This window comes from Salvelinus fontinalis, chromosome 36 (genome assembly GCF_029448725.1).
Source record: "Salvelinus fontinalis isolate EN_2023a chromosome 36, ASM2944872v1, whole genome shotgun sequence".
NCBI lineage: Eukaryota > Metazoa > Chordata > Actinopteri > Salmoniformes > Salmonidae > Salvelinus > Salvelinus fontinalis.
In genome coordinates, this window is record NC_074700.1 from 27,100,574 (window position 1) to 27,115,573 (window position 15,000).

Consider the following 15,000-nt stretch of genomic DNA (forward strand, 5'->3'; position numbering starts at 1 on the left):
CTCTCTCTCTATCTGCCTCTCTATCTCACTCTCTCTCTATCTGCCTCTCTATCTCTCTCTCTCTCTATCTGCCTCTGTCTGTTTCTCTCTCTCTGTCTATTGCTGTCTGCCTCTTTCTCTGTCTGTCTCTCTCATTCTCATTTTTTTCTCTGTCTGTCTCTCGTTCTGTTTCTCTCTGTTTCTCTCTCTAACGATGCAGAGTCTGGGCTTTGCCGTTTACAATGTATTTGTAAAGCGTTAATAAATAATTTATAAAGCGTCATTAAGTGTCTATAACATGTTAATACGTGTCTATAACATGTCAATAAGTATTTTCTCTCTGTAGTCTTGCAGAAAACGGTGAGAGAAGAGAAGAAACTGTTGGTTGAGAACGCTAAGCTGAAGAAAGACATCTCTGACCTGAAGATTCTACTGACTGAGAAACAACAGAAGAAGAAAGGTACTGACTGACTGACTGACTGGTTATCTGACTGGTTTACTGGCTGACTTGTTAACTGACTGACTGGTTATTTGACTGGTTTACTGACTGGCTGACTGACTGGTTATTTGACTGGTTTACTGGCTGACTGACTGGTTATTTGACTGGTTTACTGGCTGACTGGCTGACTGACTGGTTATTTGACTGACTGACTGGTTATCTGACTGGTTTACTGGCTGACTGACTGACTGGTTAACTGACTGACTGGTTAACTGACTGGCTGGTTAACTGAAAGGTTTACTGGCTGACTGGTTAACTAACTGGTTTACTGGCTGACTGGCTGACTGGTTAACTAACTGGTTTACTGGCTGACTGGCTGACTGGTTAACTGACTGGTTAACTAACTGACTGGTTAACTGACTGGCTGTTTTACTGACTGGTTAACCTATTGGTTTAATGACTGACTGACTGACTATTTTACCGACTGACTGACTGGTTAACTCACTGGTTTACTGCCACCCTGACTGGCTGTCTGACTGGTTAACTGACTGGTTTATTGACTTATTGACTGGTTAACTGACTGGTTTAATGACTAACTGACTGGTTAACTGACTGGTTTAATGACTAACTGACTGGTTAAATGACTGGTTTACTGACTGACAGACTTACTAACTGACTGGATTACTGATTGACTGGCTGACTGATTGACTGGGTGACTTACTGACTGGCTGGCTGACTGATTGACTGGCTGACTGATTGAATGGCTGACTGATTGATTGGCTGACTGACTGATTGGATTACTGACTGACTGATTGACTGACTGACTGGATTACTGACTGATTGATTGACTGGCTGACTGACTGACTGATTGATTGACTGGCTGGCTGATTGACTGGCTGGCTGATTGACTGGCTGGCTGATTGACTGGCTGGCTGATTGACTGGCTGACTTATTGACTGGCTGGCTGATTGACTGACTGGCTGACTGACTGACTGATTGATTGACTGGCTGGCTGATTGACTGGCTGGCTGATTGACTGGCTGACTGATTGACTGGCTGACTGATTGAATGGCTGACTGATTGATTGGCTGACTGACTGATTGGATTACTGACTGACTGATTGGATTACTGACTGACTGATTGCTTTATACCCTCAATTATCTGTGTGTTTCCAGCCAAAGCAGCAACCGCCTCCAAACTTACTGCCCCGGGGTCCACAGCTTCCCTGTCTGCCCCCGGCACCAACCCCAAACCCGGCAGGGAAAGAGATGGGAGGAGGAGGAGAGGAGAGAGAAAGGGTGAGACACACACACACACACACACACACACACAGACAGACAGACAGACAGACAGACAGACAGACAGACAGACAGACAGACAGACAGACAGAGAGACAGAGAGACAGAGAGACAGAGAGACAGAGAGACAGACAGACAGAGAGACAGAGAGACAGACAGACAGAGAGACAGAGAGACAGAGACAGAGAGACAGACAGAGAGACAGACAGACAGAGAGACAGAGAGAGAGACAGAGAGAGACAGAGAGAGAGACAGAGAGACAGAGAGACAGAGAGACAGATAGACAGATAGATAGATAGATAGATAGATAGATAGATAGATAGATAGATAGATAGATAACAGTGACCAATGCAATGGTTTAATGTCAATGTAAAAGAGAAGACAAAATCCTCAAATCAATACTTTGCTAACCGAGTTTCCCAACTGAGACAGCCCAACTGAGACATCCCAACTGAGACATCCCAACTGAGACAGCCCAACTGAGACAGCCCAACTGAGACATCCCAACTGAGACATCCCAACTGAGACAGACAAATCCCCAGTCAGTAGCTAGGAGTCAGTTTGTCAGTGACTTCTAGATCATCTCTTTTATTAGATGTAATGCAGCTAGGACTCTATACTGAAGATTACAGACAAATAACTCTGTAGAGAGGGTGGTGCAAATAAAATAAAAAAAAATGCAAATTAATGACTTAAAAATCATACAATGTGATTTTCTGGATTTTTTTTGTTTTAGATTCTGTCTCTCACAGTTGAAGTGTACCTATGATAAAAAATTACAGACCTCTACATGCTTTGTAAGTAGGAAAACCTGCAAAATCGGCAGTGTATCAAATACTTGTTCTCCCCACTGTGTATATAAACCTCAGTAAATGTAGTGTGTACAGTAGTCTATATATATTTAAACCTCAGTAAATGTAGTGTGTACAGTACTCTATATATTTTGTACCAATTGAGAACTTTGGTCTAATTCCCTGAGATCTGGATCTTCTCTGGAAAATCATTATTTTAGTCTTTTTGGGGTTTACTGCCAGGGCCCAGGTTTGGCAGTACTGCTCTAGCAGGTCCAGGCTCTGCTGTAGGCCATGTGCTGTGGGTGACAGCAGGCATAGGTCATCTGCCAAGAGCAGGCATTTAACCTCTGAATTGTGGAGACTAACACCAGGGGTTGAGGATTGTTCTAGAATAGTGGCCAATTCGTTGAAATAAATATTGAAGAGTACAGGGCTCAGATTGCAACCCTGGCGAAGGCCCCGCCCCTCTCTCCCTCTCCCTCTCCCTCTCCCTCTCCCTCTCCCTCTCTCTCAATTCCCTCTCTTTCTCTGTCTGTCTCCCTCTCTCTCAGGGAGGAGAGAGAGAACAAAATCTGAGTCTGCGTTAGAGGAGGAGCCTCGCATGGACGTGTCTCGCCTCGACCTGCGGATTGGTCGGATCGTTGGCGTCCGCTACCACCCATTGGCTGGGGCTCTGTATGTCCAGGAAGTGGATCTGGGAGAGCCCGCCCCCCGCACGGTTGTCAGCGCGCTACGACACATTCCTAAAGAACAGGTAGGTTAAAGGTCACACACACAGGTGTCATGACGTTGCCCTCTTTGGACACAGCGAGTACCACCCCCCTACCTCTGCACAATCCCCCTCTCTCTGTCTCCTACACCCAGGCTGCTATGGTCAGAGAGGTCATAAATTCCTAGAGGAGATACTTCCTCATGGCCAGATTATAGAGAGAGAGGGAGTTTTCACAGAGAGAACAAAGGAATTTCTTTCACCTCACAGAACTGGAGGTCCGAACAATATTTATGTTCTGGAGAACGTATAAAAGATCGGTGAAGAATCCAGCTACGAACTGGTCCGTTTGGTACAATTTTGTGAAACTCATGAGAGACAATACAGCCACATGACCATAATCCTATTTATACAACAGTCTCAGTTATGAGGCTTACATCTAATTGTTGTATAAAATGAATGAGTAAAGATGAAACTATTTGTGAAATTATGTAATGTGATTTCAGACTGTTTAATGAAGGAAACTCCAATTCCCTGGAGTTGAACTAAATCAGAGCACAGGCAGGACCCGGCGTCATGGGACAGCCCTTTTCTATGTTCCGAATAAAACCCCCACCTGGGGTTTCCCCCTCCAGACCAGCTTACCTCGATAACGAGAGGGCCAAGGTTTGAGACTAGATCAGTACCTCTATCACAGAGGGAAATAAGGCTTGAGGTGATGGCTGAATCTTTTAACCATCCCACGTGGTTAAACTCTTAGACTATCGATACCGACAGGATAAGAACAAGGCTTTGATATTAATTACTAGTCTGCTGCCAGGATATCGGTATCATTGAACGCGAAGACCGACAACCCGCCGAAACATCTATTCTAATACAACATTTCTGAATGGGACTCTGAAGTATCCATTCCAACCACGAAAGACGGGCGGATGAACTTCCAACAGAAAAGAAGGACGATTCCAACAGAGATCACGTGACACACTGAGCGTAAATATATATATATGCATTTATTCCCGAATGAGTGAGCGTTCATGTGCAAAGGATTAGCATTTCAATTGTTATAATTATCAAATTTGTTGTGTCTTTTATCTTTCGCACCACTCAGTTTTTTGTCCAACAAGCCGCCATGCCGGTTTAGCCCACTAGGGCACATTCCCCTATCATTTCCTTGTAACCATATGTACTTTGTTTGTTTGTGTTGTGCATTTCTGTGATTTAATTAGTTAGTTAATAAATAAATGATTTAAGACAATTGATATATGGATGACTCATAGTGAAGACTGGGTTCGTGCAGATAACCAACAATTTACTACGTTTGGAATGAGACTAACGTAAAGAATAATTCATTAATCAGAAGACTAAGTGATCAGATATTAAAATATCTGAAAGTTATATTAGGAAAACTATATCTTTGTAATCTGAATATTTTCCTTGGTGCCCCGACTTCCTAGTTAATTACAATGACATGATTAATCAGTTTAATAACGTAATAATAATTACAGAGAATCTTTGATAAAGACTAATCTTCAGTTTAATGATGCCAAAGACACGACACAGGTTACACACGCACTTGTCTGTGAGTCTCCTTCTGTCTCCTTTAGACAGTGTGTTGTCATACAGCTGACCACCATGCAGAAAATAATTCCTGTCTCAGACACCCCATACTGTGTACACACACACACACACACACACACACACACACACACACACACACACACACACACACACACACACACACACACACACACACACACACACACACACACACACACACACACACACACACACACACACACACACACCTGTTTGATGAGTCAGAGACACCAGTCTGTAGTGACAGACTTAACAATGCTTCTGGGTGACCAGAGAGACAGAACACACCATGCTGAACAGGACCTGAAACGCTGTCTTACACACACACATACACACACGCACGCACACACACACACACACACACACACACACACACTTTCACCGTCAAACACTCAAACACACACCGCCATCTCTCATATCACGCACTGGCTGTCAGTGTTAGCCAAAATTAAAGTGAAATCAGTGCTATGTTATTACTTAGAGAGAGTGTATCTTTCTCCAGAAGTGTTATTATTCAGAGAGTGTATCTTTCTATAGAAGTGTTGTTAATTAGAGAGAGTGTATCTTTCTCTAGAAGTGTTGTTAATTAGAGAGAGTGTATCTTTCTCTAGAAGTGTTATTATTTAGAGAGTGTATCTTTCTCTAGAAGTGTTATTTAGAGAGTGTATCTTTCTCCAGAAGTGTTATTTAGAGAGAGTGTATCTTTCTCCAGAAGTGTTATTATTTAGAGAGTGTATCTTTCTCTAGAAGTGTTATTATTTAGAGAGAGTGTATCTTTCTCTAGAAGTGTTATTTAGAGAGTGTATCTTTCTCTAGAAGTGCTATTATTTAGAGAGTGTATCTTTCTCTAGAAGTGTTATTATTTAGAGAGAGTGTATCTTTCTCCAGAAGTGTTATTTAGAGAGTGTATCTTTCTCCAGAAGTGTTATTATTTAGAGAGAGTGTATCTTTCTCCAGAAGTGTTATTTAGAGAGTGTATCTTTCTCCAGAAGTGTTATTTAGAGAGAGTGTATCTTTCTCCAGAAGTGTTATTATTTAGAGTGTGTATCTTTCTCTAGAAGTGTTATTATTTAGAGAGTGTATCTTTCTCCAGAAGTGTTATTTAGAGAGAGTGTATCTTTCTCCAGAAGTGTTATTTAGAGAGTGTATCTTTCTCCAGAAGTGTTATTTAGAGAGAGTGTATCTTTCTCCAGAAGTGTTATTTAGAGAGAGTGTATCTTTCTCCAGAAGTGTTATTATTTAGAGAGTGTATCTTTCTCCAGAAGTGTTATTATTTAGAGTGTGTATCTTTCTCTAGAAGTGTTATTTAGAGAGAGTGTATCTTTCTCCAGAAGTGTTATTTAGAGAGAGTGTATCTTTCTCCAGAAGTGTTATTTAGAGAGAGTGTTATCTTTCTCCAGAAGTGTTATTATTTAGAGAGAGTGTATCTTTCTCCAGAAGTGTTATTTAGAGAGTGTATCTTTCTCCAGAAGTGTTATTATTTAGAGAGAGTGTATCTTTCTCTAGAAGTGTTATTATTTAGAGAGAGTGTATCTTTCTCCAGAAGTGTTATTATTTAGAGAGAGTGTATCTTTCTCCAGAAGTGTTATTTAGAGAGTGTATCTTTCTCCAGAAGTGTTAATATTTAGAGAGAGTGTATCTTTCTCTAGAAGTAAAGTGTTATTTAGAGAGTGTGTAAATTGTTATTATTCAGAGAATGTGTATCTTTCTCTCTGGTGTGTGTGCCTGTGTGTGTAGCTTCAGGGTCGTCTGGCGGTGTTGCTGTGCAATGTGCGTCCTTGTCGGGTGAAAGGCGTGGTCTCTACGGCGATGGTTCTCTGTGGCTCCGCCCCTAACGCCCACGATAACGATAACGATGATGACGCACAGGTGGAGTTTCTGGAACCGCCCACTAACGCTGTACCTGGCGATAGGGTCACTTTCTACGATTATCCTGGTAACTACACACACACTACATTCCCCTTTCTATCACCCTGGTAGCAACATTCTTCTTTCTATCACCCTGGTAACTACATACCTCTTTCTATCTATCACCCTGGTAACTACATTCCTCTTTCTATCTATCACCCTGGTAACTACATGCCTCTTTCTATCTATCACCCTGGTAACTACAAGCCTCTTTCTATCTATCACCCTGGTAACTACATGCCTCTTTCTATCTATCACCCTGGTAACTACAAGCCTCTTTCTATCTATCACCCTGGTAACTACATTCCTCTTTCTATCACCCTGGTAACTACAAGCCTCTTTCTATCTATCACCCTGGTAACTACATGCCTCTTTCTATCTATCACCCTGGTAACTACATGCCTCTTTCTATCTATCACCCTGGTAACTACAAGCCTCTTTCTATCACCCTGGTAACTACATTCCTCTTTCTATCACCCTGGTAACTACATTCCTCTTTCTACCTATCACCCTGGTAACTACAAGCCTCTTTCTATCTATCACCCTGGTAACTACATTCCTCTTTCTATCACCCTGGTAACTACATTCCTCTTTCTACCTATCACCCTGGTAACTACATTCCTCTTTCTATCACCCTGGTAACTACAAGCCTCTTTCTATCACCCTGGTAACTACATTCCTCTTTCTATCACCCTGGTAACTACATTCCTCTTTCTATCACCCTGGTAACTACATTCCTCTTTCTATCACCCTGGTAACTACATTCCTCTTTCTATCACCCTGGTAACTACATTCCTCTTTCTACCTATCACCCTGGTAACTACATTCCTCTTTCTATCACCCTGGTAACTACAAGCCTCTTTCTATCACCCTGGTAACTACATTCCTCTTTCTATCACCCTGGTAACTACATTCCTCTTTCTACCTATCACCCTGGTAACTACATTCCTCTTTCTATCACCCTGGTAACTACATTCCTCTTTCTATCACCCTGGTAACTACATTCCTCTTTCTACCTATCACCCTGGTAACTACATTCCTCTTTCTATCACCCTGGTAACTACATCCCTCTTTCTATCACCCTGGTAACTACATTCCTCTTTCTATCACCCTGGTAACTACATTCCTCTTTCTATCACCCTGGTAACTACATTCCTCTTTCTATCACCCTGGTAACTACATTCCTCTTTCTATCACCCTGGTAACTACATTCCTCTTTCTACCTATCACCCTGGTAACTACATTCCTCTTTCTATCACCCTGGTAACTACATGCCTCTTTCTATCACCCTGGTAACTACATTCCTCTTTCTATCACCCTGGTAACTACATCCCTCTTTCTATCACCCTGGTAACTACATTCCTCTTTCTATCACCCTGGTAACTACATGCCTCTTTCTATCACCCTGGTAACTACATGCCTCTTTCTATCACCCTGGTAACTACATTCCTCTTTCTATCACCCTGGTAACTACATTCCTCTTTCTACCTATCACCCTGGTAACTACATTCCTCTTTCTATCACCCTGGTAACTACATTCCTCTTTCTATCACCCTGGTAACTACATTCCTCTTTCTATCACCCTGGTAACTACATTCCTCTTTCTATCACCCTGGTAACTACATTCCTCTTTCTATCACCCTGGTAACTACATTCCTCTTTCTATCACCCTGGTAACTACAAGCCTCTTTCTATCACCCTGGTAACTACAAGCCTCTTTCTATCATCCTGGTAACTAGGGTTATTAGAGTTAGGGTTAATCATAATATGTAATGTATCCTCCTGTCCACTAGGGGAGCCAGACCGGGAGCTGAGCCCCAGAGAGAAGGTGTGTTAGGGTTTGAGATAATAATAATATGTAATGTATCCTCCTGTCCACTAGGGGGACCAGACCGGGAGCTGAGCCCCAGAGAGAAGGTGTGTTAGGGTTTGAGATAATAATAATATGTAATGTATCCTCCTGTCCACTAGGGGGACCAGACCGGGAGCTGAGCCCCAGAGAGAAGGTGTGTTAGGGTTTATAATAATATGTAATGTATCCTCCTGTCCACTAGGGGAGCCAGACCGAGAGCTGAGCCCCAGAGAGAAGGTGTGTTAGGGTTTAGAATAATATGTAATGTATCCTCCTGTCCACTAGGGGAGCCAGACCGGGAGCTGAGCCCCAGAGAGAAGGTGTGGGAGCAGATCCTTCCTGATCTGCAGACGGACTCCAGGGGCGTGGCCACCTACAGGGGGGTGGGGTTTGAGGTTCGGGGGAAAGGCCTCTGTAGAGCCCCAACCCTCACCAACAGCATTATCAAATAAACACTCAGTCAGACAACGCAGGGGAACCGATGAATACACACACACACACACACACACACACACACACACACACACACACACACACACACACACACACACACACACACACACACACGGGAACACACGCGTGGGAACAGGCAGACACATACACACTTCTGGGTAAGCTTTAAGCTGATTGTTATTGTCAGAATGTGAGGACATTTCAATAAAGTTTTTAACAAATGTTGAAACACGGTGGATTTATTTATGTATTTTTTAACCGAAGTGAAAAGCTTTGGACATACTGAACACATTGAGTAACGCAAAGAGACATGTGAGAAACACAGTTTTCCTCTCACTATGACCCAACACTATAGAGGGAGGGAGAAAGACAGAGAGAGGACCTCACTATGACCCAACACTATAGAGGGAGGGAGAAAGACAGAGAGAGGACCTCATTATGACCCAACACTATAGAGGGAGGGAGAAAGACAGAGAGAACCTCACTATGACCCAACACTATAGAGGGAGGGAGAAAGACAGAGAGGACCTCACTATGACCCAACACTATAGAGGGAGGGAGAAAGACAGAGAGAGAACCTCACTATGACCCAACACTATAGAGGGAGGGAGAAAGACAGAGAGAGGACCTCACTATGACCCAACACTATAGAGGGAGGGAGAAAGACAGAGAGAGGACCTCATTATGACCCAACACTATAGAGGGAGGGAGAAAGACAGAGAGAGGACCTCACTATGACCCAACACTATAGAGGGAGGGAAAAAGACAGAGAGAACCTCACTATGACCCAACACTATAGAGGGAGGGAGAAAGACAGAGAGAACCTCACTATGAACCAACACTATAGAGGGAGGGAGAAAGACAGAGAACCTCACTATGACCCAACACTATAGAGGGAGGGAGAAAGACAGAGAGAGGACCTCACTATGACCCAACACTATAGAGGGAGGGAGAAAGACAGAGAGAGGACCTCACTATGACCCAACACTATAGAGGGAGGGAGAAAGACAGAGAGAGGACCTCACTATGACTCAACACTATAGAGGGAGGGAGAAAGACAGAGAGAACCTCACTAGAAGGTCTTTCTCTTCCTGTTGACAGTTCCATGTTTACAGTTCCGTGTTGACAGTTCCGTGTTGACAGTTCCATCCTGACAGTTCCATCCTGACAGTTCCATCCTGACTGTTCCATCCTGACAGTTCCATCCTGACAGTTCCATCCTGACAGTTCCATCCTGACTGTTCCATCCTGACAGTTCCATCCTGACTGTTCCATCCTGACAGTTCCATCCTGACAGTTCCATCCTGACAGTTCCATCCTGACAGTTCCATCCTGACAGTTCCATCCTGACAGTTCCATCCTGACTCATCCTGACAGTTCCATCCTGACAGTTCCATCCTGACAGTTCCATCCTTACAGTTCCATCCTGACTGTTCCATCCTGACAGTTCCACCCTGACTCATCCTGACAGTTCCATCCTGACAGTTCCATCCTGACAGTTCCATCCTGACAGTTCCATCCTGACTGTTCCATCCTGACAGTTCCATCCTGACAGTTCCATCCTGACAGTTCCATCCTGACAGTTCCATCCTGACAGTTCCATCCTGACAGTTCCATCCTAACTCATCCTGACAGTTCCATCCTGACAGTTCCATCCTGACAGTTCCATCCTGACTGTTCCATCCTGACAGTTCCACCCTGACTCATCCTGACAGTTCCATCCTGACAGTTCCATGTTGACAGTTCCATCCTGACAGTTCCATCCTGACAGTTCCATCCTGACAGTTCCACCCTGACAGTTCCATCCTGACAGTTCCATCCTGACAGTTCCATCCTGACAGTTCCATCCTGAGTAGGTATATTGACCAATCAAACACTGGTATAGTAGGTATATTGACCAATCAAACACTAGTATAGTAGGTCTACTGACCAATCAAACACTGGTATAGTAGGTATATTGACCAATCAAACACTGGAAAAGCAGGTCTACTGACCAATCAAACACTGGTATAGTAGGTCTACTGACCAATCAAACACTGGTATAGTAGCTATATTGACCAATCAAACACTGGTATAGCAGGTCTACTGACCAATCAAACACTGGTATAGCAGATCTACTGACCAATCAAAAACTGGTATAGTAGGTATATTGACCAATCAAACACTGGTATAGTAGGTATAGTGACCAATCAAACACTGGTATAGTAGGTCTACTGACCAATCAAACACTGGTATAGCAGGTCTACTGACCAATCAAACACTGGTATAGCAGGTCTACTGACCAATCAAACACTGGTATAGCAGGTCTACTGACCAATCAAACACTGGTATAGCAGATCTACTGACCAATCAAACACTGGTATAGTAGGTATATTGACCAATCAAACACTGGTATAGTAGGTATAGTGACCAATCAAACACTGGTATAGTAGGTCTACTGACCAATCAAACACTGGTATAGCAGGTCTACTGACCAATCAAACACTGGTATAGCAGGTCTACTGACCAATCAAACACTGGTATAGCAGGTCTACTGACCAATCAAACACTGAGACTGTTGAGACTGTTGAATCCAGGCCCAGGATCGTTCAGCAGAGGGAACGGATAGGTCAGCAGAGGGAAGGGATCGGTCAGCAGAGGGAACGGATCGGTCAGCAGAGGGAAGGGATCGGTCCGCAGAGGGAACGGATCGGTCAGCAGAGGGAAGGGATCGGTCCGCAGAGGGAACGGATCGGTCCGCAGAGGGAAGGGATCGGTCCGCAGAGGGAACGGATCGGTCAGCAGAGGGAAGGGATCGGTCCGCAGAGGGAAGGGATCGGTCCGCAGAGGGAACGGATCGGTCAGCAGAGGGAAGGGATCGGTCAGCAGAGGGAACGGATCGGTCCGCAGAGGGAACGGATCGGTCAGCAGAGGGAACGGATCGGTCCGCAGATGGAACAGAGGGAACGGATTGGTCAGCAGAGGGAAAGGATCGGTCAGCAGAGGGAACGGATCGGTCAGCAGAGGGAACGGATCGGTCAGCAGAGGGAACGGATCGGTCAGCAGAGGGAACAGAGGGAACGGATCGGTCAGCAGAGGGAAGGGATCGGTCCGCAGAGGGAACGGATCGGTCAGCAGAGGGAACAGAGGGAACGGATCGGTCAGCAGAGGGAACAGAGGGAACGGATCGGTCAGCAGAGGGAACGGATCGGTCCGCAGAGGGAACGGATCGGTCAGCAGAGGGAACAGAGGGAACGGATCGGTCAGCAGAGGGAAGGGATCGGTCCGCAGAGGGAACGGATCGGTCAGCAGAGGGAACGGATCGGTCCGCAGAGGGAACGGATCGGTCAGCAGAGGGAACGGATCGGTCAGCAGAGGGAACGGATCGGTCCGCAGAGGGAACGGATCGGTCAGCAGAGGGAACGGATCGGTCAGCAGAGGGAACGGATCGGTCAGCAGAGGCAACAGAGGGAACGGATCGGTCCGCAGAGGGAACGGATCGGTCCGCAGAGGCAACAGAGGGAACGGATCGGTCAGCAGAGGGAACGGATCGGTCCGCAGAGGGAACGGATCGGTCAGCAGAGGGAACGGATCGGTCCGCAGAGGGAACAGAGGGAACGGATCGGTCCGCAGAGGGAAAGGATCCGTCAGCAGAGGGAAAGGATCCGTCAGCAGAGGGAACGGATCGGTCAGCAGAGGGAACGGATCGGTCCGCAGAGGGAACGGATCGGTCAGCAGAGGGAACGGATCGGTCAGCAGAGGGAACGGATCGGTCAGCAGAGGCAACAGAGGGAACGGATCGGTCCGCAGAGGGAACGGATCGGTCCGCAGAGGCAACAGAGGGAACGGATCGGTCAGCAGAGGGAACGGATCGGTCCGCAGAGGGAACGGATCGGTCAGCAGAGGGAACGGATCGGTCCGCAGAGGGAACAGAGGGAACGGATCGGTCCGCAGAGGGAAAGGATCTGTCAGCAGAGGGAAAGGATCGGTCCGCAGAGGGAACGGATCGGTCCGCAGAGGGAACGGATCGGTCAGCAGAGGGAACGGATCGGTCCGCAGAGGGAACGGATCGGTCCGCAGAGGGAACGGATCGGTCAGCAGAGGGAACGGATCGGTCAGCAGAGGGAACGGATCGGTCCGCAGAGGGAACGGATCAGTCAGCAGAGGGAACGGATCGGTCCGCAGAGGGAACGGATCGGTCCGCAGAGGGAACGGATCGGTCAGCAGAGGGAACGGATCGGTCAGCAGAGGGAACAGATCGGTCAGCAGAGGCAACAGAGGGAACGGATCGGTCCGCAGAGGGAAGGGATCGGTCAGCAGAGGGAACGGATCGGTCAGCAGAGGCAACAGAGGGAACGGATCGGTCAGCAGAGGGAACGGGGAAACGAATCGGTCCGCAGAGGGAAAGGATCGGTCCGCAGAGGGAACGGATCGGTCCGCAGAGGGAACGGATCGGTCAGCAGAGGGAACGGATCGGTCCGCAGAGGGAACGGATCGGTCCGCAGAGGGAACGGATCGGTCCGCAGAGGGAACGGATCGGTCAGCAGAGGGAACGGATCGGTCAGCAGAGGGAACGGATCGGTCAGCAGAGGGAACGGATCGGTCCGCAGAGGGAACGGATCGGTCAGCAGAGGGAACGGATCGGTCCGCAGAGGGAACGGATCGGTCCGCAGAGGGAACGGATCGGTCAGCAGAGGGAATGGATCGGTCAGCAGAGGGAACGGATCGGTCAGCAGAGGGAACGGATCGGTCAGCAGAGGCAACAGAGGGAACGGATCGGTCAGCAGAGGGAACGGATCGTTCCGCAGAGGGAACGGATCGGTCAGCAGAGGGAACGGATCGGTCCGCAGAGGCAACAGAGGGAACGGATCGGTCCGCAGAGGGAACGGATCGGTCCGCAGAGGCAACAGAGGGAACGGATCGGTCCGCAGAGGGAACAGAGGGAACGGATCGGTCCGCTGAGGGAACGGATCGGTCCGCAGAGGGAACGGATCGGTCCGCAGAGGGAACGGATCGGTCAGCAGCATAAACTGAGGAGGCAGGTTAACAAGTAATCAGATTCAGTAATCCAATGGGTTACATTAATAATGACTTTTATTGTCTTAACCCTGCCGACCCTGAAAATATTGTGAATCTTCTGAAACATGCGAACATACTCAAACGCTAACTACTGTATAGTGAAACTATAGAAACATGCTAACATGCTAACCGACCCTGAACCTATAGTGAAACTATAGAAACATGCTAACATGCTAACCGACCCTGAACCTATAGTGAACCTATAGAAACATGCTAACAGGATAACCAACCCTGACCATATAGTGAAGCTATAGACGCATGCTAAAAAGCTAAGCACAATGCAGTATATCTACTGAAGCATGCTAACATGTCTAAATGCTAACTAGCGGTAGCCCTGGAACTATCCTGACGGTGGTACCGTCAGTCATCAGTCCACGGTGGTACCATCAGTCATTTAACCCACGGTGGTACCGTCAGTCATCAACCCGCGGTGGTACCATCATCAACCCACGGTGGTACCGTCAGTCATCAACCCACGGTGGTACCATCATCAACCCACGGTGGTACCATCAGTCATTTAACCCACGGTGGTACCGTCAGTCATCAACCCACGGTGGTACCGTCAGTCATCAATCCACGGTGGTACCATCAGTCACCAACCCACGGTGGTACCATCAGTCATCAATCCACGGTGGTACCATCATCAACCCACGGTGGTACCGTCAGTAATCTACCCACGGTGGTACCATCAGTCATCAACCCACGGTGGTACCGTCAGTCATCTACCCACGGTGGTACCATCATCAACCCACGGTGGTACCGTCAGTCATCAACCCACAGTGGTACCATCAGTCATCAATCCACGGTGGTACCATCAGTCATTTAACCCACGGTGGTAGCGTCAGTCATCAACCCACGGTGGTATCATCAGTCATCCACGGTGGTACCGTCAGTCATCAACCCACGGTGGTATC

General features: G+C 46.7%; 1 protein-coding gene across 5 annotated transcripts in view; it reads left to right on the forward strand.

The window, feature by feature from the left end:
* Positions 1-9,257, forward strand: part of aimp1b (aminoacyl tRNA synthetase complex interacting multifunctional protein 1b) — a 59,747-nt gene extending 50,490 nt beyond the window's left edge. For 3 of the 5 annotated variants that reach the window (XM_055901216.1, XM_055901217.1, XM_055901214.1), the window contains 5 exons: positions 326-439; positions 1,594-1,716; positions 3,062-3,264; positions 6,553-6,751; positions 8,861-9,257. In XM_055901216.1, coding sequence (XP_055757191.1) covers positions 326-439; positions 1,594-1,716; positions 3,062-3,264; positions 6,553-6,751; positions 8,861-9,027 — 806 coding nt within the window. In that variant the 3' untranslated portion in view covers positions 9,028-9,257. Of the gene's footprint in view, positions 1-325; positions 440-1,593; positions 1,717-3,061; positions 3,265-6,552; positions 6,752-8,516; positions 8,606-8,777; positions 8,813-8,860 lie in introns of those variants that run through there. The other 2 variants (XM_055901215.1, XM_055901218.1) reach the window with 2 other exon arrangements.
* The last annotated feature ends 5,743 nt before the right edge of the window (positions 9,258-15,000 follow it).